Source organism: Eurypyga helias, unplaced genomic scaffold, assembly GCF_000690775.1.
Source record: "Eurypyga helias isolate BGI_N326 unplaced genomic scaffold, ASM69077v1 scaffold20268, whole genome shotgun sequence".
NCBI lineage: Eukaryota > Metazoa > Chordata > Aves > Eurypygiformes > Eurypygidae > Eurypyga > Eurypyga helias.
In genome coordinates, this window is record NW_010265193.1 from 15,426 (window position 1) to 37,464 (window position 22,039).

Below are 22,039 nucleotides of genomic sequence, written 5' to 3' on the forward strand. Positions count from 1 at the left end.
GATTGAAAGTTTATTCTTGTAACAACTACTTGAGGTTTCTGTAGGCTTTTTCATTTCCTGTGTCCTCAGCGTTGGCGTGAGACTGAGTGTTGCTCTAGATCCGCTCTTCTTCACTGCGGAGCTCTCTGGTCGGGAACGATCCGTGTCACACCTGACTCCCTACACTCCAGTTCGAGGTGGGAATGTCCCAACCTTCAGGAGCTGAGCAAACATCTCACGATCAACGAAGAGTGACTTGAACGCCCGGAGTTAACACGCTTCCGAGCCTCATGTTTGTCCTCCGCGGGACGCGGCGCAAGGAAGGAGCCCCGCCAAGATAAGGCACTTACCTAGGGCACGTCAGGGGGGCGGGGGCTAGGACGCCCGTAACACGCAAGTCTAGAAAGAGTCTCACTGGAGAAAACGAAGATCCCGCCGGCTCGGGCTGCGCTGCCGCTTCCCTGGGTGCTGCTGCACTAGTCTGCTCTGGGGCCGATCTCAGATCCTCCCGTTGGCAGCCGCTTCGTTAATCTTCGATTTCTGATGGTCGTATTTCACAGAAACAATAAGGAAAAGCAGGAGGGTCGCTCCTTGGATAGCAGCCAGCAAAAAGAAGTAATAGTTTAGTTGGCAGCCGTTAATATTACCTGGAAAGAATTGGGGAGAAAAAGACAAATATTAATAGAGATTACACAAATGTCAAGCCCTTCAAAGCTCTAGTGAGGATTTTTCTGGAAAACATGGGGAAAACCAAACCGAATCGCACTTCTGCCTGCCAGCGCAGTGTCATTTGAACGACCCAGAGCGAGGGGTGGGACTTGAGGAAGACGCGCGCAGCACAGGGATTGCTCCCCTCTGTGCTTCAGTGCCCGAAACCACGTCACGGCCCTGCAGAACCGAGACGTGGCTCCTGCGTCGCTTCGTGCCGGGAGCTCCTCCCGCCCTGTGAGGGCCTTGTGTGAACGGGCTGCGCGCACGGCGCAGGCGGGCACGCTTAGGACAGCCAAAACACTGCTAATAGGCGGAGAAGCTAACCGTCTCCCTTTCTTTCCCCTCCGTCTCTTTTTCTTCAAAACTGCAGTGCTTTCCGGACCAGCCAAAGCTAAAAACCACAGCGTGGAGTTCTGTGTACGGTGCGCTCTCTTTGTGCTGGAAGTAACAGAGGTTTCTCTCTTCTGAGGAGACAACTCACTGCAAAAGCAAAACCAGGAAGCGTCCCTGTGCCGTAGCCACCCAATGGACTTGAGAAGGGAATTTCTGCAAGCCCGGCCCCGAACGGCAGATGGTTCAGAAGAGCCGCTCGAGATCCAAGTGAAGCGACGCGCAGGCCGGGCGCTTACTGCCTTCACCATCGTCACCCCAAAAATCTTTAGCACAACCAAAAGGCTTTAGTCGAGGAAAAAGGAGTCTGTTAGGTTCTGCAGCGTAACCAAAACAGGTAACAGGTGGGGTTTGTGCTACAGACAGGAGGGACTCAGCATCAAGCAGGGTTGATGGGGCCGCTGATTGGTCTCTGCACCAGGGGGCCTGCACCTCCCTCCTCTGCCCAAAGGTAGGAGAAAAAGAATCAAAACATAATGCTATTAGGGAAGAAGTTTGGCAACTCCATAGGCCTAAAGAAAGGAGTTGCTGAGCGTTTCTCTCAGCCACCTTTTGAAACAAAGTTTAGAACTCATAAAACCATACCTGGTTCCTTTTTTGGGTCAGTTCACCTCTGACACTCCCCCCAAGTTGTTACAGGTTAGTGATTCGTACCACCTTAAACAGCGTTAGATCAAGAAAGCTCATGGCTAAAGCCTTACTCCCCTATGAAGAAATGTGCACGAACTGTGGCTGTACTTCCAAGAACAGTAGATCGTGGCTCGTTTCCAACATGCCACGTGAGCCACAGCCAATGGGACCATTATGATTATCAAAAAGGTTAGAGAGAGCAAAAAAACAGAGAAGTATACATCGATCCTAACAAGCTGTTCATGCAGCATGCCTATAAATGTTCAGATTAAATTACTTTAATTACTGAAACTTAAGATTCAATTAAATGAACTGATAATAAAACGCAATAAAATTAAACTGGGTCTCTCCATGACATTTAAAATACAATATACGTGTGAATCTCCATTTCAAGAGCAGACGTGTTTAAAGAGTAGTAATTATCCTTTATGAGGTGGGGCATTAAGCCCGTGAGATCTCCGTTTTTGTCACAGAAATAACAGTCCCTGCAATAGCAATCAGCACCGAGCGCCAGGGAAGTCTTGGGTGGATTCTGGCAGCAGACGGTTACCTCAAAGGCCAGGACGAGTGACCAGAAAGAGCAGACACTTGGTGCACGTGCTGACAGCTGCTGAGCAGCAGCTGCTGAGGAATCCCGGACAGTCACTCCCAAAGACTCCTGGGCTGGTTTTAGTCTGGACAGAGCAAATTTACAGGCCCTGCCTGGAAGGTCCACATGAATGCTGGATGCAGATTCGGTAACTCTCAACGATGTCACAGCGAACGAGAACCGAGCAGAGGAGGGAGCCCCATCCACTCCCCTGATGCAAACAGGCTGCGGTCGATGCTACAAACCAAAACCACGGAGCGCCTCAGCCTGAAGCCAGATGCAGAGCTGCTGAGAAGGCTTGATCAAGGCTTTGGACTAAGAGGGTAGGACGATCCGGCTGTCCAAGGACACCCGCTGAGTGGCTTATCCGGAACAGAGGACCGAGGAGTCAGAAAAGGTAACATCCTCCAGCTCTGGGTGTAATTAGCACAACCCAAGTACCTTAGAGAGAACAGCCTTCTCGCAGGCTGCCTCAGGAAACCTCTCCTGGTGGGACCCACTGGGGAGGAGTCCCAGTGTGCCGGCTGTCACATGCTGAGGGCACTCCCAGAGCCTTGTGGCTGCGTGTCACCTTTGGCAGTTTCAACGAGCCACCTATAAACCACAAACGACAGCTCGTGGCACACGTGCTGCTCCAGGCGACGTTACTTTCGGCAGCCGGCAAACGCCCCCAGAGCTGCGCCGCAAAGCCGTGGGCAGGCAGCAGGTCTAGCACGCGCTGTCGGAACTTCTCCCACCTCAATTAGCCCTGGCCATGGTGTGATTTCCCGAAATTCCCGAGGTGCCACCTACTGGTGCCAATAATGACTTTTAACTTCGACTGGCAACAGGAGCCAGACGATCCCTTGGACCCTGGAAGGGTATGAGCAGGCAGCAGAGATGCAGACTGACTCGTGGTAATCTCCATCGTCTCTCGAGACCAGGTCACCGGATCATCGCTAGGAGAGACCTGGGTGCGTCTTACTCCCCACACCCCAGAAAGTAATTTCAGTACTTTATACCAAATATATTCTTCTTCCAGACATAACTTTTTTTGTTGATTAAAATACAGACACCTGCAGTTAGTTTCCAGTGATGAAATGCAGTAACGGCTGAGCAGGGAACTGGCAGACCCGAGGCAAAATCCTACCTGTGTGTGTGCCATGCTCTCGTCAGGACAGCCCCCAGTTACATGTAAGCAACAGTTGTGCGTGTCGTCACAGGCTACGAATGCGCTGACAGAACTTACCAAAATCTGTGTGATTGCTCATCCAGCCAATTCCTTTAATTGACACCAGTGCCAGCAAGCCAGAGCCAACAAATGATCCGATCCCCGAAAAGAAGAAAAACAGCCCCATAATAGCACTCTGCATGGATTTGGGAGCAGCGGAGTATGCGAATTCTAGACCTGTATTAAAAGAGTAAAAAACAATGCTGTTGGGAGATCTAGGAAGCAATCACAGTTTGTTCTCGTTCAGCATTAGAGGAGTTACAGGTTATACTACTTCTGGGATGTTAAAGACCTAAAACTAGCCTTGGATTCCCAGAGACAGGGGATGGAGGTAGGGAATCCCCATCATCTCCCACAAACCCTAGTAAAGGTCACCAATATTTCAGCCCACTGAATGGACAATATCTGAGACAAGCACTGTGATCTTATTAATGCTGCATGTGTAAAATCAAGAAACCTGAGGCAGCATATTCATTTTTCTCTCTGGAGTTACCCTCAAAGAAATTTATTAAGCGAACTCTGCCCTGGCAAGTTTGGTGTTGCCCGTTTCACTGGTTTCTGCGGAGCACGCGACATTCCCTGTGAGAGCAAGGCACTCGGGAACGGAGGGTCACTCTCGCACTGCACATCTGTTCTTCACCGACTCGGTGTCCCCGAATGCACAGACGGATACATTAATTGTAGCCAGGAAGGCTGTAATTAGTTTTAATTTAATTATGATCTGGAGTTTTCTGAGCTCATTGCTTTAAGGTCTGTTCTTTTTAAGGCTTGTAGAAATGTAACTTAAACTTGATCCTTACTCAAGTTTCACCCGGTAAACCCAAGACAAACACAGCAGGGGCAGCAGCCTGTAAATCTGTGCCACGGAACGTTAGTACCGCCTGAACATGCTGCATCAGGCCCTGCCTTGCCAAGACCGACGCCGTGGCTCACTCTCCTTCTTAGCACAATGCTCCAGTGGGCTTATTCACAAGGGACGGCCAAGCACACTCTTTGCAGAGCTTTTGCTCTGACAGGTGCAATGCTTGTTTCAAACCGGTCTGCGTCGTGCCGGAAATCAGTGCCACCTCAGCTACCGATTTCCTTGGCCAAGGGTGTTACAGACCTGAAAACGGCACCAATCTGGCGTAGCAAAGCTACGACTCTCACTGTCACAGTACTTGGCTTTTGTGGCTCCGGACCGCGTTTAACGGAAACACACTGGCATTTCTTCCCACGAAACAGCCCAGGTGGGTCAATTTGCCTGGTGTGAGGGAGCAACTGCGCCCGCATGCTCCCGCCACCCAAGCCGCCACCGCCAGCCCACGCGCCGCCTCTCCTCCGCACAGATTCTGGCAGGGAACCGCAACCTTCGGAGTCCAAGGCAGCTGGTGGGTGCCTGTAAACTCAGACTGCAACGAGAGGGTCGCTACAGAGGGGGAGCCACATCTGAAACGAGGGAGGGGAGGGACACAATCATGTTTATTTTGAGAATTAGAAACTCATATTTTTTTACAGGCTTTGCCACTAATAGAACAATTCAGATTTCTCCAGGAGTGTTTATCTGGCCAATCTGAAAGCAGGGAGGTTTAGATTAGATATCAGGAAGAAGTTCTTCCCACAGAGGGTGGGGAGGCACTGGGACAGGTTGCCCAGAGAAGCTGTGGATGCCCCATCCCTGGAAGTGTCCAAGGCCAGGCTGGATGAGGCTTGGAGCAACCTGGGCTAGTGCAAGGTGTCCCTGCCCATGGTAGGGGGGTTGGAACTAGATAATCTTTAAGGTCCCTTCCAACCCAAACCATTCTGTGATTCTGTGATAATCTGACTAAAAGAAGAAGCCCCGCAGACTGCTCTCAGGACACAGAGCTTGGTTTGTAACCTCCTGCTCAGATACTGTGGCTGCACAGGTCACTTTGGTCTCCAGGCTCCTGTACAGTCCATACAAGCTAAGCTCAAGTTTATCACCTGAGAGGATCTGGCCCATTTCTTGTCCTCGTTTTACAGGCATCCTGGACACGAGTGCTGTAAAAAAAAGATCTTGAGACCCCAAATGAAAACCCACGTGGGTGTAACACTCCGCACTTTCTGCAACGAAACAAGGCGCGTTTCTAAACTTGAATTGTGTTTCCAGCAACCCTGACGTTCCACCTGGCACAAGGAACAGAAAACCTTCCCTTGGCCTTCAGAGGTAGGTTTGCCTGCTGGCAGCCGTTGGTAACGACTTCCTGCCGCCTCACACAGGCGGTTCTGAAATTAAGCCCCTTGGTTGGTGTTGTCATGTGAGATTCTGACTCCCAGTTAAACGAGGGTGCCCTGAGAGGGTTGACAGAATAATACAAAAGATTAAAAAGATGACACACACACACTGCATTAAACGTACCTCAGGTGTAACTAATGTGGCTTAATAAGAATATGCTTAGTTTTACAGTAAACCAAAAAGGATGCTTCTGCTCTTTAGGATATGTAGTCCCTTTTTGTTCACAATAAACATTCCCAAATCCCAGTTTGTAACCATTAACACTTTGCTTATCTTAAAGGTGAATTTCATGCACAACAGAGGCCTTTATGAACTTTTAATATCAAATGGGACAAGTGTGCTCTCTGAAGTCTTGAGGGGCCTTCTTAAAGACACCAAAAGTTCAGGTAACCACCAGAAGGCAGGGCAAATGAAGTGTAACACACGCAGCAACTGAGATGTGCATGAAATTTCTGGATCAAAGAGAGAGAAGCATTTGCATTTTTCCTAACACTGACCAACAGTTTTTGAAGTTACAAAGCCACTGGTAGAGACCCAGCACGTGCAGAACAGTCACAGAAGGATAGTACAGGCCCTACAGACTTGACTTCTCGGGAAGAAGTCACCGAAGGCAGCTGGAAAACCCAGCCTGTCAGTCTGGAGTTCAACAGAGAATGCGTCGACCTTTTCTCGAGCTGCGGATGGGTTCGTTGTTCCCGTGCAAACACCCAGCACTGGTGCCTGGCAGGGGAACACGGGTGTGTAAGGGGGAAGAATTTATCCTGGCACAAACACCTGCGTTTCTGCTAAGTCAGCTGTTTACCTGAGTTCAGGTTGAACTGGCACAATCCCTAAAGCTGTAACAAAAGGTAAGCAACTCATTTTATCTGTTGATAAAAATGCTAAATGCAGGCTTCGTATAAGTGAGTAACTGAGTTAAGCAAGACCTCCACCTTGGGAGTTTTCTGTGCTAGGGGTAGCGATGGCTACTGTTCACAGACAACAGAAGGAAGCAGTGACGGTGCGGGTACGTCCTCTAGCCAGGGATCCCCACTGACTGCCGTGCTGAGCCGTGCTGCCCATGTAAGAACCTAAAGCCTTTAGCATCCTGGGTCGTAGTGTGCTTTAAAGACAATGCGCTCCCCCCACCTTACTGGTTGTTTACTGAAGCAAATTAATTCAAGGCCTTGCCTATACATCACTGGGGGGGAGGGAAGGGGGCAGAAACAGGAGTGGGACCCATCTCAGGTGTCAGACAGTGACCACAGCCCTTCAGCCACTGACCGATTCACCCCCGACACCGCTGCGGTACCAAAGGGGAAGGACTAGGATTGCCGCTGGCACAACGCAGCAGGACCTGGTGTCCGACCTTGTGCTGCAGTCACAAGAGGGTGTGCTAGGACTGGTGTCCAGCTGTGTGCTGGGGAGCTCTGCATCCACATGGCAACTGGGACACTCCCCACAACCACCTGATGTGGGACGCTGACCTACCACGCAGGGAAGAGTATGCCAGTGGTGCACGCGGATGCGTACCCCAAACACACACAAGACAAAGCCATAGCTAAAAGAATTCCTCCGACTGAGTAAGTAACTAAGGAAGAGTTTAATATGTGATGGACCTGTCTAATTCTTCCACTCACGTGAAATCCCAGGCCGGGCAGCTGGAAGAGCAAATGAGCAGATAGAAAAAAGACCCCAAACCAAGAAACCCACAATTTCTTCTACCTGCCAAGCAATCCAACCCCCCGGTTTTATTTCCTGACTGTGGTGGCAATACACACGTAACCAGAATCCTGGTGGACTGAGTTCTATTTCCACTCAGAGGGGAACAAATGGGCCATGTGGCAGCTGGGGCTACCACCAGCAAGATTTTACAGTTAGAGAATCTCATTTCAGCCCGCTGTGCCTGCCCAGTGTGAGGAACGAGAGAAACCTCCTGCAGGGAAACGAGACCAGAAAATTCCATCCTGAGGAACAGAGGAAGAAGAGCTGTATGTCATGCCCATTTGAATGGATGATCTTCCAAGTTCAACATTCTGGAACAGTATTTCAGCACATTAATAAGTAACTCTAGTTAAGCAAATACTAAATGAGTTTTAAATCGAGTCACTGGAGGAGTTCCAATACATTACGTCAGGCAGCTCTGCAATTCCATGTGAGTAGTATGAGAAGAGCTACTTCTGGATCACGAGGGGTTTCTGTTTCGGGTAAGTAAGCATTGCTCCAAGCACGGAGTAGGTAAACACTATGCTAAGAGTCACAGCGGCATTGTACTTGTTTAACCACAGTAAACCAGTGCTAGGCCTACTGCAGTGCCAACAGATACACTGCCGTGCTCTCCTCCTGCTAACGAGCCCTGCGTGTACAGCAAACAGACCAGAAAATAAGATTTTATAGCCCTGTTCACCCTCTCCTCTCACTTCGCTTTCAGCTTAAAAATCAATAGGGTCACACAGCTGTCCACTATGTCACACAGAGCAGTGTTACGAAGTTTAAAATCTCTTTGAGCATGTTTCAGTTTGCCCACTATCACACTGGAGTACTAAAACAACTGACTTTGAAATAAAGCAGATAAAACTGTGTAAAAACTACCTGCTTCATTATTAATACTCACAAAAGAAGTAGTTTGGGTTGAGTGTCACGTAACCTTTCTTATTTCGGAAATGTAAAAACTCAAGTAACATGAATTTAAACTGGTGATAGATCTTTCTAAAGGTGGTCTCTCTCTTCCCTTTTTCACCCAGAAAGGTGTTTCCACTTAGTGACTTTCTAAACAGTGCGCTCAGTTTTTGGGCCAATTACACAGCAGAAATTTTATCTGCAGCCCAGAGGAAGCAGCGGAGGAAGGAATGCTGCATTAAACCGTTCTTTGAAAGGCAGTACTGACAGGGCACGTTGTTTCCACCAGGGCTGGCAAACATCCAGTGCTAACTGGATGACACACACGTCGCTCTGCTTGAAATTCAGCCCTGAAAACATTCTCTCACACAGCCAATTTTCAAATGGGACAGACAATCGTGTGCGTCCCTGCTTAGACCGAGCTGCCTCCTGTAGTACCGTACTGGGGACTACTGAGGGAGCTGTAATGACTTGAGGTAAATATTTCTTTCCAAAGGATCCGTCAGGGAGACGAAGGCAGACGTCAACACGCCGAGGCTCTTACCTGCGATGCTTGCAAATATTTCACTGAAGCCAATGAGGACATACTGAGGAACTTGCCACCATATCGGCATGTCTGCAGCGTGGTACGTGACGTTCCCAATTGTCTGATTAATCGTTTTAACCTTTACAATTTTCAGTCTGTTGCTTTCCAGGATTCCTACGGGGGGGGGGGGGGGGAAAAGGCAAAAAGAGAGATTGACCTAAGATGCAATACTGTTTCTTCATTTCAAAAGTTAAATTAGGATTCAGTCCTGCACTGCAATTACAATTTATAAACCTGGAATACCTTCTTCATTTCCTAACGTAGAGCGTTTCAGACTACTTTTCCATTGTTATTTCAACATGTACAGTTGTTCTGCCATACAATTAGGGATTGTATTCTTTCTCAGTAGCAATAATTATACAAATACGTAACCATTTTCCAGATGGATTAGCCAAGAGCTTTCTCATACAAACTAGGTTGGTTCTGTAAAGGCGATCCCGTTTTCACGAACTCCTGCTTTGCGGAGTTAAACCACTGCATCTGCCCCCAGAGTATTAATAAATTAGAAAACACTGCGCTTATCGAACGGCTGCACTAGCGCTGCAGAACTATGAAAACCCTCTATCAGTCTGATCGTGACATGTATATGACGCTTACCATCCCAGGAGATCCAAAAGCTCATTAGCCCTGGATTTACAGGCAACACATTGCATAGAAAGCGCTCCATGATAATGAAAAATAGATGTGATGGTGTAAAACACAACAGCTTTTAGCTTGCCCAACACAACAGTTTGCAGTAGAAGTATCGCATAATGTTGTAGGGTTTTTGGTGAAGTTGCCCAGATTACACGATTTTCCCTGTTACATAAAGTACTCAGAATAGCTAATACTCAGTAAATCTTCCTGCTTCATCCCAGAAAAGAACTCTCAGGATCCCTGGAAATAAGGTGGATTTATTCATCACCAGTTCAGAGGAGGAAGGCTGCTCCAACAACACCATTCCCTATAATCCCTGTTACACACACGGGCCCCCTTTAGTGCCTGCCAGGTTCCATCTCTTTCTACTCACTGAGCCAAGATCTGACCCAACCTTGGGGCACAAGGTATCACTCCTGTTACCAAAAAAAATTGTACAAGGCTTAGATGCCAAACACGATGCCTCATGGGTGTCACACCAGGTACAGCAGCTTACATCTGCTCCCCTGGCTCCTTCCTCCCAGAGGCAGTTCGTTGAAATGCACCTTCAGGCCCCAGTAGGGAGCGTTTTCCTTAATAACCTGGGTTTGACGTAAAGACTGCTCTGGGCTTAGTACCTCTTAGTGCCAGGCCACCACATGTTCTCTACCTTCTTCGCTTCTTTTTAGGTGACCACTTACCCACCCTATGTCTGTTTAGTTTCTCAGTCACCTCAGTGCCCTCTGAGCTATGAAGAGTTGATGTAGTTAACATAAAGCTGGGTTTCTTGACGTTTTGGTTTTAATATAGCCAACAAACATTTCAGAGTGGAACTTAACTACAGTGTAAACAAAGCAGTACAGTCAGCTAAGAGTTCCGACATCATTTCATTCATACACATTCGACACAAAATTGCTGCCCCTCAGAACCTCTCCTGATCCTTAGCGTTTGCTACTCGTCACGACACAAGCATTTAGCCGCGTGGGAGCATAACCATGACATCGCAAACTTAGCTCTAAGTTTATCTTCAAAGCTGAGTACTTCAGATTCTGGAATCTATCGATTCTTTCGCACACTTTGATAGACAAGCCTCAGGCTTAATGTCACAGTTCTAGTAGTTGAAAGAATCTCAAGCCCTTGCTATAATGGTTGAAACTCTACAAATGAAGTGGATTTTCCAGCTGAATAACCTAAATACTGCCGCTCAGAATTTACGATGAGATGCACGAAGCACGGCAGATGTTCATTAAACCCAATCGCTTGTATTCTCACCGGTTTTAAGACATTTAAAATAATCTAAGCAATCTAATAGGCAGCCTAAACCGTGTCCAGGACTAAGGCCAGATAGATAGGTTAACATGGAAATATGGCACAGATCACTGAGATATCTTCACTTGCAGTCTTGGAAGTAACGTCTTCACACATTCACGACTTCAATCGCTATCCCTCTCTACGGCAGAAATGGTTGGAAGTAACGTTGTCTTTTAAGAACATAAAAATACAGCTTGTATAAATATCATTTAATTAGAAAACAACATTTTATGAAACATAAGCAACAGACTCTTCCCCCCACTGGAAGTGAAGGGAGCTTCCTATGCCCCAGATTGCCGCAACAGAAGCCCCTGAATTCACGCTGTGAACAACGGGCGCTGTTACTCCGTGAGGCTGGACGGTCCAGCCAGACGGCAGGTAACCACACGAAGAGCTCACCTTCTCAGTTTCTACTGTGGAAAGCTTAGGGAGGCTCAGACCCACAAAATCCCGCGTTACGTTTGCAGGTGAATAGAAGACAAGCAGCATTTGAGGTTTTTAAGAATTCTGCTATCGGAAATCGTTTCCCAACACACCTGCCATAGCTCGATAGGCTTTTCTACCCACCCACGTGTGAGCCAGCCGCTTGTTTCAAGAGCTGACATTTAACTGTTTCACATCATCTTCTTGTGCTGGTAGCAGTGTCCTAAGTAACATGGAATAAGCGAATTCCTATTTTAAGTTTCAATGACTTTGCTTTAAGAACTTTACTCCCCCACATACAAAGTGACCTTGGCCTAATAAGGTAATTGCCTCTCTCGTTGAGAGGAATCTCAATAGCCGTGTAAAGTGTCCCTCTCTCTAACACCCAGCAGATTACAAGTGCTGAAATCAATTTATTTCATGCCATAATGCTTTATCAATAAGTTCATTACAGTGCTACCTGGTGAAGGCGATAGGTTCTATGAGCCATTGCTCAGAGATGTTCAGTTCCACATCAGCAGTGCTTAACAACCTCAAACCATCTCAAAAGCAGCTGATTTATGGTTTGAACAGAGTTGCCATCTTTTCCCTTTTGTGCTACAGCTAAACTATTTTACACTACAGTCATTCCCAAACATTAGGGGACATTAAGGACGAGGAGAAAGAACCCAAAGTGGGAGAAAACTTGTTGAGCCAGAGCCTAACTTGGTTATTTCAGAGAAAGGGAAAGGATTTTAGGTAAAATTTCACTTTTTTAATAATTTGAAGTCAGGCCATATGAAGAAACATACTTATTTCTGAACTATTTTGGTTTTTAGGATAAATAATTTTCAATTTCAAGATAAAGTGTTAAGAAATCAGGCAACAGGGACTTTCAGAATACCCTAAAGTGTATTTTAGGAGGACTAACAGCCTATATGGACACTTTGATCAGGCAAGCTTCAGGATCAGTGTCTGGCTAAGGCGTTTGTTGAGAAAACAGGCTCCGAAAACAACTAGTTCTCTGCTAGCAAGCACCCTAGAGAGTCACACTGAGTGTGAAACCCTTAACTAAGAAGCTGGGTTGAAAGGTGTACTCAGAGTCTGTGTCAGGCAGGAAAAATGGTCCAGTTTTATCACAAACATTCAAAACAGTTTAGGGAGTTTTTGGGTAAAATCTCTGTCGTTGTGGGAGGTACAGCCATGCAGCTGTGTTCTAGCTGAGCCCATGGAAAACACCCCTGATAATCCTGAGGGAAAGATTCACAAAGGGTTTTTTAAAAATGTTGTTGCAAGTTGCTGAGGAAATGACTACGTAGGTAGGTCTGAAAGTTGCTGTCTTACCTGCAGCGAATGCAGAGCACATTACAAAGAACATTCCAACTGCGATCCTCTTCAGGGAGGAGGGCAGCAAGCCATTCCTCTTTAAAATGGGGTCCACCAATTTATCTTTTAGGGGTATTAGGATCAGAATAAGCACTGCATCAAACATGGTCAGCCAGGCTGCGGGAAACTGAAAGGACAGATCAGCAATTAGTCAACAGATCTCCGAGTCTCACAAGGCTCGTATTTTAGGTCCTTACTCCAAACTGATTTTTGTTAAGCAAAGGTTAACTATCCAACGCAAACCGACCGAATTCCTCTTGGGAGAGGAGATGGCCGTCAGCAATATGGGAATGTCTGAGGTTTTCTGCAGACATCCTGGAACAGGTCTCATGGAGAGCTCACTGCCATCCTTTGGGAGCTTTTGGTCTGAGACACCTGTCTGATGGTGCCCTCAAGTCCGAAGGATTTGATGCAACTGAATAGTCCCTGCTGTTTGGCTCCCATGGTATGCTCTAGTCTGACAGAATGAAACTGTCTCCCTACTTCAGTCATGAACAATATCTAATAGCCAGGTTCTGGAGAACGTCTGTTGTTAGGCTTAGAACTGGGGGAAATATGCCACAGAACAGTAGAAACAGAGTTTTACTAATGTAATACAAAGTGACAGGACTCTCTTTACTATTTTTAACTGTGTACAGTAAGTAGCTGGCATTTGGTTGGTTCAGGGGCCTGACCTGGCCACTATCACTAACCTCCACCGAGCCTTCAGCGGTGACTCAGAAGCTGCTCCTCTGCAACCAAGTTCAAAGAAAAATGAAGTAGAAGCTTTGTTAATTTTTGATCTGTAAAGAACAGAGTGCAGCTGGTCTGTCTTAGTGATACTGTTTGCAAGGAAGCAGAAGAACCAGTCTAAAAGAACATTCAGTAAGGCTGTTAACAGTGGACACTGATGGATTCCTGTTTATTTCAGCACCACTGCGGCCCCACACGGTGCCAGCCCTCTGACAGTACTGAGGGACCAACATCCTTCAGCGCGCTGACCTGATCCAAGGGGAAGTGGTACTGACCAAGCAGCATGAAGTTACAATGTCTCTCAAACCCAAACATTCCAGTCAGGTGTGGGTATCCCTAGGGATTTTGTAGGAATGCTTCTGTACTGCTTACAACCTTGAAAACTTAGGGCATATGGTCTGTAGGTTTTCCTCACCAATTGCACTTTGCCTGCTAAAGGACGGAGACGCTCGTCACCAGAGCGGTCAGAACTGTCTGCACACGTTCAAAACGGAAGGTGAGAACCCCGTATACCGGTCGATATGCCCAGATCTCTGGATCATGCGTCACGCGTCCAAACGCCTCACGTCTGTGGCCAGATTCCCTTCAGCCACTCTCTTAACCTTCTGGAATTTTTGTCCAATACTTAACTATGTGCATCTCAGCAGGAGAAAACAAACCCTTCCCTTGTTTTGCCCTACTTACCGTATGAACGGCGTTGGTGTCGTTTGATATTTCAGGAATCTTCAGGTGGAGGCTTTGCAATACATACGTTGTCTGCATCTAGCATTAGGAAAGATGAGGTGAGATGACTTGGACAAGGAGCACTGACAGCAAGATACTTTCACAGTTTTAATAACTAACAGAGATTGTACCTGAGGCGAAGTGCCAACATAGCAAAACAAAAAGACTTCTTGTTAAAAAAGCTTGTGATGTTCTAACAGCCACGTTTAATTTTACTCAAAGCACAGAGAACAATTCATGTGACTTGAAGAACAATTTCTGCATTTTTCTCCCCCAAACTTATTTGCTATCCTGCTTCATCTCACCAAGACAGAAGAACCAGAAAGGAATTAATTAAAATGAAATTTAGACCACTTACCCTGACCTAGCTGAATCAACTACAAGATGAAACAGAGTGCAATGTTTAAGGTACATTCATTTGTACACCTGTTAGTTTTAAATTTCAATTATTTTGTTGTCTTTTTTATTATTAAGTCACAGTATGATCTGAAAGCATCCTTAATTGCCATCTTTCATCTCTCAGCTTCAGGATAAGTTTCATACTTATGAAAGAGCCCCCAGAAAAATGTGAAATTGGATACTTTGGCATACTGGTAAGGTAATACAGGTTTCCACAACCATTCTACCCAGCGAATTAAAAAGGCCAGAAAAAGCTACCACCACATGGTACCGGTTTTGCTAACGTGATTGTTTCAACGGTTTTGAACCTCAGGTGTGTAAAAGAAAAGTAGTTTGTGTCACCGAACGTAAGGGTATTAAAGACATCAAACAGTCAACACCCAAGTTCTGAAAAACCCCAATTTTCATCTCTGTAGAATCACAGCTACTGCCTCTACCCGTAAGTAACCTTATGAACGGTTTCCCCCAAAACGCTCGTGTGCGTTTCCTCCAGGTAACTGCCCTGGGGATGACATTCAGGAAGGAGCTGGGTTCTAACACAGCTCAAACTGTAACGTGCAGCCCTGAGCCCTTTCACACACAGCTGGAAGCAGGTAGGATCCTCACTTTAGAAATCAAGGGTTTAGACATGTGGAACTACTCACTTGGAAATACACTGTCCAGTAAGGTATTAAAGCCAAAAAGACCGGGATAATCTTGACGAGAGCTTTCACATCTTCTACTTTATCTTCCCTGAATGGGCCCCCACGAGACAGCTTGGCCATCTCAAAGAGGCTCTGCTTGCACGGCTGCTGAAGTACTCCCTGGCCCTCACTGTTGAAAAGAATTTGAGACGTTCAGTTAAACAACAAAAACTGACTTCATTGGCTATCTTGTGGCAATTCCTGTCACTATAAAAAGCTCACAAATTCCAAAATAAGTTACTCCTAACAGCAGAACTAGGCCGGAAGGGATCACCAGCAGTTGAAAGCACAAGCTGAAAACTCCCATTCCAGAGACTTCCTTATCTCCCACCCTCCCCCCACCACGCACAGGTAACCGGCACAGCAAAACGCAGAACTTCAGGAACAGTATCACAAATCAGAGGTTGTTCCAGTCCACTGATGGTTTTGCAGCCTGAATACGTGAAGCCCACCGCAGAGGAGGCACCTGACATCTCCTGTACCAGTGACTAAATTCCACTGGCATCTCTCGAGAGCGGAGCAACCTCTTGGTCAGTGGTTAGAATCACTTCAGAAATCGGGTAGAGAACTGGTTGGAAACAGAAAATACCTCCAGGACACCAATCTTACAGTTCTCAAAGCAGAACTGCACATTCCAGTGACTCTCTAGTGTGACTGACTGCCACTTTGAACTATGGCTCCAACTCCTGGGCTGATTCACTGGATTCAGACTAAAGAGCTCATTACAAACCTGCTAGTTGAACACTCCACACGTCTCTTTCTTGAGCAACACGAATATGCGAGAATTTTGAACATGTCTGTGAAGGCACTACCATCAGGCGGCTTTGTGATGAAGAAACTCTGGCCACACAAGAAAACCGTGAATGAAATCCCGATGCAAACTGTTGGGATGCTGTATCCAATGACAAAGCTCACGTTCTGTTGGATGTACGCAATGCCTCCCAGAGAGAGAATAGCTCCCAAATTAATGCTCCAATAAAACCAATTAAAAAATCTTCTTGTGGCTTCTGGACCCCGATCTTTGACCTGGAAAAGATTAAACCCAAGTCATTCAGTTGCTGAAGAAAATGAAGCCTGTCCATTAGAATTTAATCTGGTTCAATGCACTGAGGAGTTTAATTTAGAGTCGTGCAGAAATGATTTAAGCGTTTTGGGCTGAGCACGGCATCTGACACAATGACACCTTGCTGAGCTGCCCCGTTACATCAGTGACCTTCCGGAGTTCAGCGCAGGGACAGAAAGGTCATACAATGCTACACCCCATAGCTTCCCTGGAGAGGCTGCTGTTCTTTTCACTGCACTCTCTCTCATTTCGTCAGTTCTCTGGACAAATCCCTCAGATTAGCGTCCCATAGTCCACCCAGAAGCTGAAATAACTAATATGTTAGTAAAAACAGGTTAAGCCACCTGAAACTTCATGTATTAGTAGTGCCGCAGCAATTGCTGCATCCAGCTGTATGCATGTCTAAGCCTCGAATGACTGCTGGGTAATTAAAGCACAAATTTAAATTTTAACACAGCCGTAATGCCTCTTATCAGAACACAAATTGCCATTCTGACCTTTAAAAAAACAGACATTTGGGTTGCCTGAGGTGCCACAAGGCCCCGGTGAACATCTGTCCCCCTGTTAGGTCAGCACGGCTCGCTGTGCTGGGTTTCTGCTTGAAGAAGGTGTCTCTTCAGGGAAAAGAAAGACATCCCTGGTTCACAGAAGTACCCTGTTCGGTTTTCACCATCACTCTTTATTCTGTACTGCCTCACAGGGACCCAGCATCACTCATGAGACGTGATGCAAGAGAAATTACGCAAGTTAAAATTTGAAATACATTAAAAAGATCAACTAGTTTGTAGGAGAATCTGTAACACCACAGTTGTCACTGGTTTGTGACTGAAAGGCCATTAACATCCCACAGGAACTGCGGCAGGAAAGCAATGCACGTGCGTGGTGTGTGTCACAGTATCCAGCCCTGTACCCAGTCACAGCAACCATACTGTCTGGCACAGTGTCCAGTCCCCAGTGCCCGTTCACCATTCTTCAAGCCTCACACACCAACTGAACGAGATAGCACATCATTCTCCGCGAACACTGAGGAACAATCCAGCAGTGCTTCTGCTTCAGTAAAAATATGGAATGACCTACTGCAGCGTGCAAGGAGGATCTCAACTGCCTTAAATTCTCCTCTTCTAAACTATAGGGCAACTTTTAATTTAAAAATAAAAAAAACCCACAACCAAAAAAAAAGCCCCCAAAATCCCACCAAAAACCCAAAACTGAACAAAAAAGCCCCACCAAAAATTCCCACCAACAAAGAAATTAAGGAAATGAGCAACTCTAAGCATCTCTAGCCACCACTGCTTCGTTGGTCACTGGCCACGTGTCAACGCTGCTTGCTTTCAGGTGGGCCTCTAAAGAGGAAACCAACTAATCCTCCTAGTTTCAAGACCTCCAACATAACTTCTGCAAAAGAAAATCAAACCTAACAATTTTTCTACAGTCCAAGTGATGTTTTTCTTGATGCATCTGGTAACTGATATCCCTTACACACAGTTAATCCAAATGCAGAGAGAAAAGCAGTGACACTGTAGTTTTATAACTGGGCCTGATGCGGCACTGGACAAAGCAGGAAAGGAATGGTTCCCAAAATCCAAACTTCTGATACAAAGCACATGTAGCAGACTGACTGTGGTCAGTGGGATATAATTATGACCAGTTTTCATGATGAATCCTGAGTGCCTGAAACGCTCTCCCCTGGGCACTGTGTCAGCATTCGGTTATTTACAGCCCCTTTCCGCGGAGGACAGTCGGCTCTGTACCTGCACTGCAACTCAGAGCGCATTTACCACACAAAGCTAACGTCTTCCACTCGCACAGCAGCTTCCACAGCACAGGCTGTCCTGAAGGTTAATGCTTAGACCTCATTCTGGCTTAAAAGAAAGATCAATACTTGCTCAATTATCCCTCCCCTGGATTTGCCAACACCAGCATCTTCCTCAGGAGTGGATCCACGTACTGGCCAAAGCAGTTTGTACAGCTTGAAACAAAAATATTACTCAGCTCAAACGTTAAGGTTAGGCAGATTCTCCCGACTCGTACGACCGGAGCCAGCCATCTATACCAGCACCATTGCTTCTCCATAGTTTCTGCATGTAGATGCTTTGCTTTGTCACTGAGTGCTTTCCTAGCTCAGGAAAGGCAGGCTTCAGAGAATGGTTACGTGCAGGATTTCTGTGCTGTGCTGCAGCTGATGCCTGCCTGGTGCTGGCCGGTCCATTGTGACATCCGATTTCTGACACGGTCAGCTAATGATCTCAAGTATTTCCTAAACCCCAACAAGTATTTCCTAAACCCCAACAAGTATTTCCTAAACCCCAACAATAAAGTTCCAGTATGTCATAACCTTCCCTCTCTCCCTCTTCACATCATGACAGATGCAGAGCTACGACCTCCTGTTTTAGCTCACATGAAAGCAAAAAGATCACTTAAAAGTTACTGAGGCTACCCGCTCTGGTTTGTTCCTGTCACCCGCAGCCACAAATGTAACCAGACCCCAAACCTCTCCCAGCCAGGTGAGCAGGGGCGAGAGCCTAGCAGCCTGCCCTTGCCCTCAGCCTGCGAACGTTAAGAGCTGCGACAACAGTTCCCGCAGTCAGATCTACGGAATTCTGACCTCCTCATCCATCACCACAGACACCAGCTGTTCTCTGAGAGCGCCTGGAGAGCTCAGCAAGGAGCTGTACAGCAGGACTCAGTTGCTGCGTAGTTTCAAACCGTTACACTCAACTCCGGCCAATCCCCACTGCAGTCTGCTTCCCCTCCCTGGGGCCGTAGCTGTTGTGTTTCTGTGGGAAACGCGCATTGGCATTGCCTCTGTGGGTGCCCTAACTTCAGTTCCCCAGCACTCACAGCTGAATTCAGCAACAACAGCAGAGTAACTTGCAGTCAGGGACCTTCAATTCTTCATCCACGGTCCACCCCAGAGCCGGGAAAAACCTCAGTTCTATAAATCAGTAACAGAGTGGAGCAGCACTCTCAAGCCATCTTTCCGCCAGCATCCTGACTGTGGCGATGCTGCTGTAACGATTTCCGCAGTGCTGGAAGATTCCTGGTGGGTTAGGCAGCACCAGGTTTAATGGCTGGTTGCAGTTCCAAAAGAAGACGCACTGCGGGTTAAAAGCGGCACCTCTCATCCCCGTAACCCCAAAACAGATCAGTCTGGGATTAGAACAGTGGTCGGAGCTGATATTGGATTTACTACTGTCAGCTCCGACGCTGCAGCTAGGCCAGCTTTCACAAGAACGAGGGATAGTCACGTTGTTTCCTAATGACAGAAAGTCACAAACTGCCACACAGAACAGGAAGCGGCTGCAAAACGCTCACCCTGGAAAGGGGAACTGGGAAGTGCCAGGTTGTACAATCACATGACGATAACTATTCTGAGAACCAGCCGCTCAGATTCTGACCCGCGCGGTGCGTCAGCCTGCAGCTTCTGGAGACACAGCCCTTGGAGCTGCTCTACGCCCAGTTCACAGCAACCGGCTTGTGCCAGGCTGCCTGGCTGAAGTCGCTCCGTACTACTGGTGACTTGTCACAGCACTTCCAAAAGCATCCTTTTAACAGAAATCTACAAACGACATGTTTTTAACCTCAGAAGAAAATAAGTATTGGAATTCAGTTTTCAGTTTTCCACAAAGTGATTCTGCACTTCTCAATAACCGTATCCTCATTACATTTGGGTTCTCCACCCAAATTACTGCTCATCTGTTAAAACTGAAAAATGTACATGGTAATTTTTAAGAGATCTGCCAGGAAATGTAACTAACAATACCTGAGAGGTGGCTCCTGTGGCTACCCAAGACCTCCCATTCCTGTTTTCCTTTGCCTGGTATTTGAGGGAAAGTGGACCAATCTTATCAGCACACATCCAGCCCAAACAGGTCTGCATTGTGATCTGGCCTCAGGAATGTGACCCTGGGAGACAGACTTTACCCTCAGCACTATATACCCACCTTCCGGCAGTTTGCTACATTCCTATGCAGGGAGAAGGCACCCAAGAGGGCCCAAAACTGCACAGGCAGCGGTATGCTGTAACACGCTTAACAACAGATAAACCAGAAAAACAGAGAAGGGGAAAAATTCAGCCCTCGGCTGAGCTCTACTGATTATTATGAACCAGAAAGGAGTATTTCTTTGCTCCAACCTACATAAATCACTGTGAATTATCTGCAAACCTAGCCAAAAACTGCTTTCCGTGAAATCCTAGGGGGAAAGCCTTCAAAAAATCCAGCTACAACAGCTACACTACCACTGGCAATGGTTCTTCTTTTGCTCTGTCCCTGCCATTATTTATCTCTTCTATTTAATGTTCATAAAGTGTTCTGGGGATAAGCAGTCAGTTTTGAAAAACACCTTACAAGATAAAGTCATATTAAGGCTATTACGCTTGATGGGCTCACGCTGGCTTAAAGAGAACCAATACACTGGGGACACACAAGCCTTGGCTATAATCATGTTTTACATTTATATACTGCCTTCCACTCAGAACTCCAGGATTTATAATGTACGAAATGCCAAAGAATGACAAATGTAAACTGCACAGCAGAGAACAGAGGTAGGTTTGGCAAAGATACTGTGCTAAATCCTACCTCTCACACAGAATTCCACGGCATTCCTGTACTAACCAGAACTCAGTGGGCCAGTACACAGACACACAACTAGTTCAGAGGTAATTTCCGTGCTTTGTTGAACAGTTGAGTCTAAGCATCTGAAATTCTCCATTTGTAAAGCAGAAACTATACTGCAATTCAACATCCACAGCCAGCATGCTGCCTGAGCGTAAACATATAACAGTGCATTCCAGTTGATACTGAACGATGAGCTGGCTCTCAAATTTGGCTGTAAAGCCACTGGGTTCTCCAGTGATGATCCAGTGGGTGATATCACCTGAAGTGGATCTGAGTAAGGTTGTTGGACAGGACATGTCCCTAGGAGAACAGCCCAGGTAATATGTTCACCCTCCCGTCATCTGGCACAACATCAGCCCCCACAAAACCATCACTCAAGGACATAAAAACACTGTTCTCTATCCATCCTTTATAACTGGATGATAAAGGCTCCTGACAGTCTTAGGAGGCCCATGCTATCTTTGTCAAAGCTAAAACGCATATTGGACATTTCATCTGATGGTCTCTGAGGTCAAATTAACTGGGTACAAACTCCATAATGGAGGCCAAGTAACAATCCACTTAATGGCCATTAAGTATTCAACCCAACTCCTCAAGATGGTGATGGCTTAGCCAAATCAGGTACCACACCTATGACAGGGCTGCCAGGAAACCAAGGGTCATAAAGGATTAGACACCAAAATGATGTCAGTCAGGGTACAGCTTAACAGCTCGCATTCCACAGGGAGCAAAGCTGGATGATCTGCCCCCCTCGGGGAGTTAACACCCAGAGCTGTGAGTCCACAGGCGCGCTGCCCACCCCAGCAAAGCAAGCCCCTCTGCGTGACTGACAGCCACCCCCCCTCAGATCAGCACCCACAAACGATTTGGCAGCTGCCCAAGAATACTTGACCTGGTCTGCCCCAAAAGGGGTGATGTTAGCCTTGACCGACCCGACGCCCAGCCCCACGAGGACCAGTCCCACGAAGGTGGCGGTGGCACAGTAGCGGGTGGCTCCCACCTGGGAGCAAGGCGCCATGGTGGCGTTGACCGCCGGAGAGGAGCAGTTCTCTACGGGGAACAAGGGGATGTCCCCGCAGAGGCCCTGCCGGGTGTGCGGCGCGGCGATGACGGGGAAGGCCAGCATGCCCAGCAGGTACAGCGCCATGCTGAGCAGGATGGTGCTGAACTTGCCCAG

General features: G+C 47.0%; 1 protein-coding gene across 1 annotated transcript; it reads right to left on the bottom strand.

The window, feature by feature from the left end:
- Positions 1-477: 477 nt before the first annotated feature.
- On the bottom strand, positions 478-22,036 carry SLC15A4 (solute carrier family 15 (oligopeptide transporter), member 4; the record flags this gene model as incomplete). The annotated part of the gene is made up of 8 exons (XM_010156650.1): positions 478-626; positions 3,528-3,686; positions 8,888-9,043; positions 12,602-12,770; positions 14,060-14,137; positions 15,142-15,310; positions 15,911-16,206; positions 21,755-22,036. Coding segments are annotated over 8 exons (1,458 nt in total), but the record flags the coding sequence as incomplete, so codon positions are not given.
- Positions 22,037-22,039: the final 3 nt, after the last annotated feature.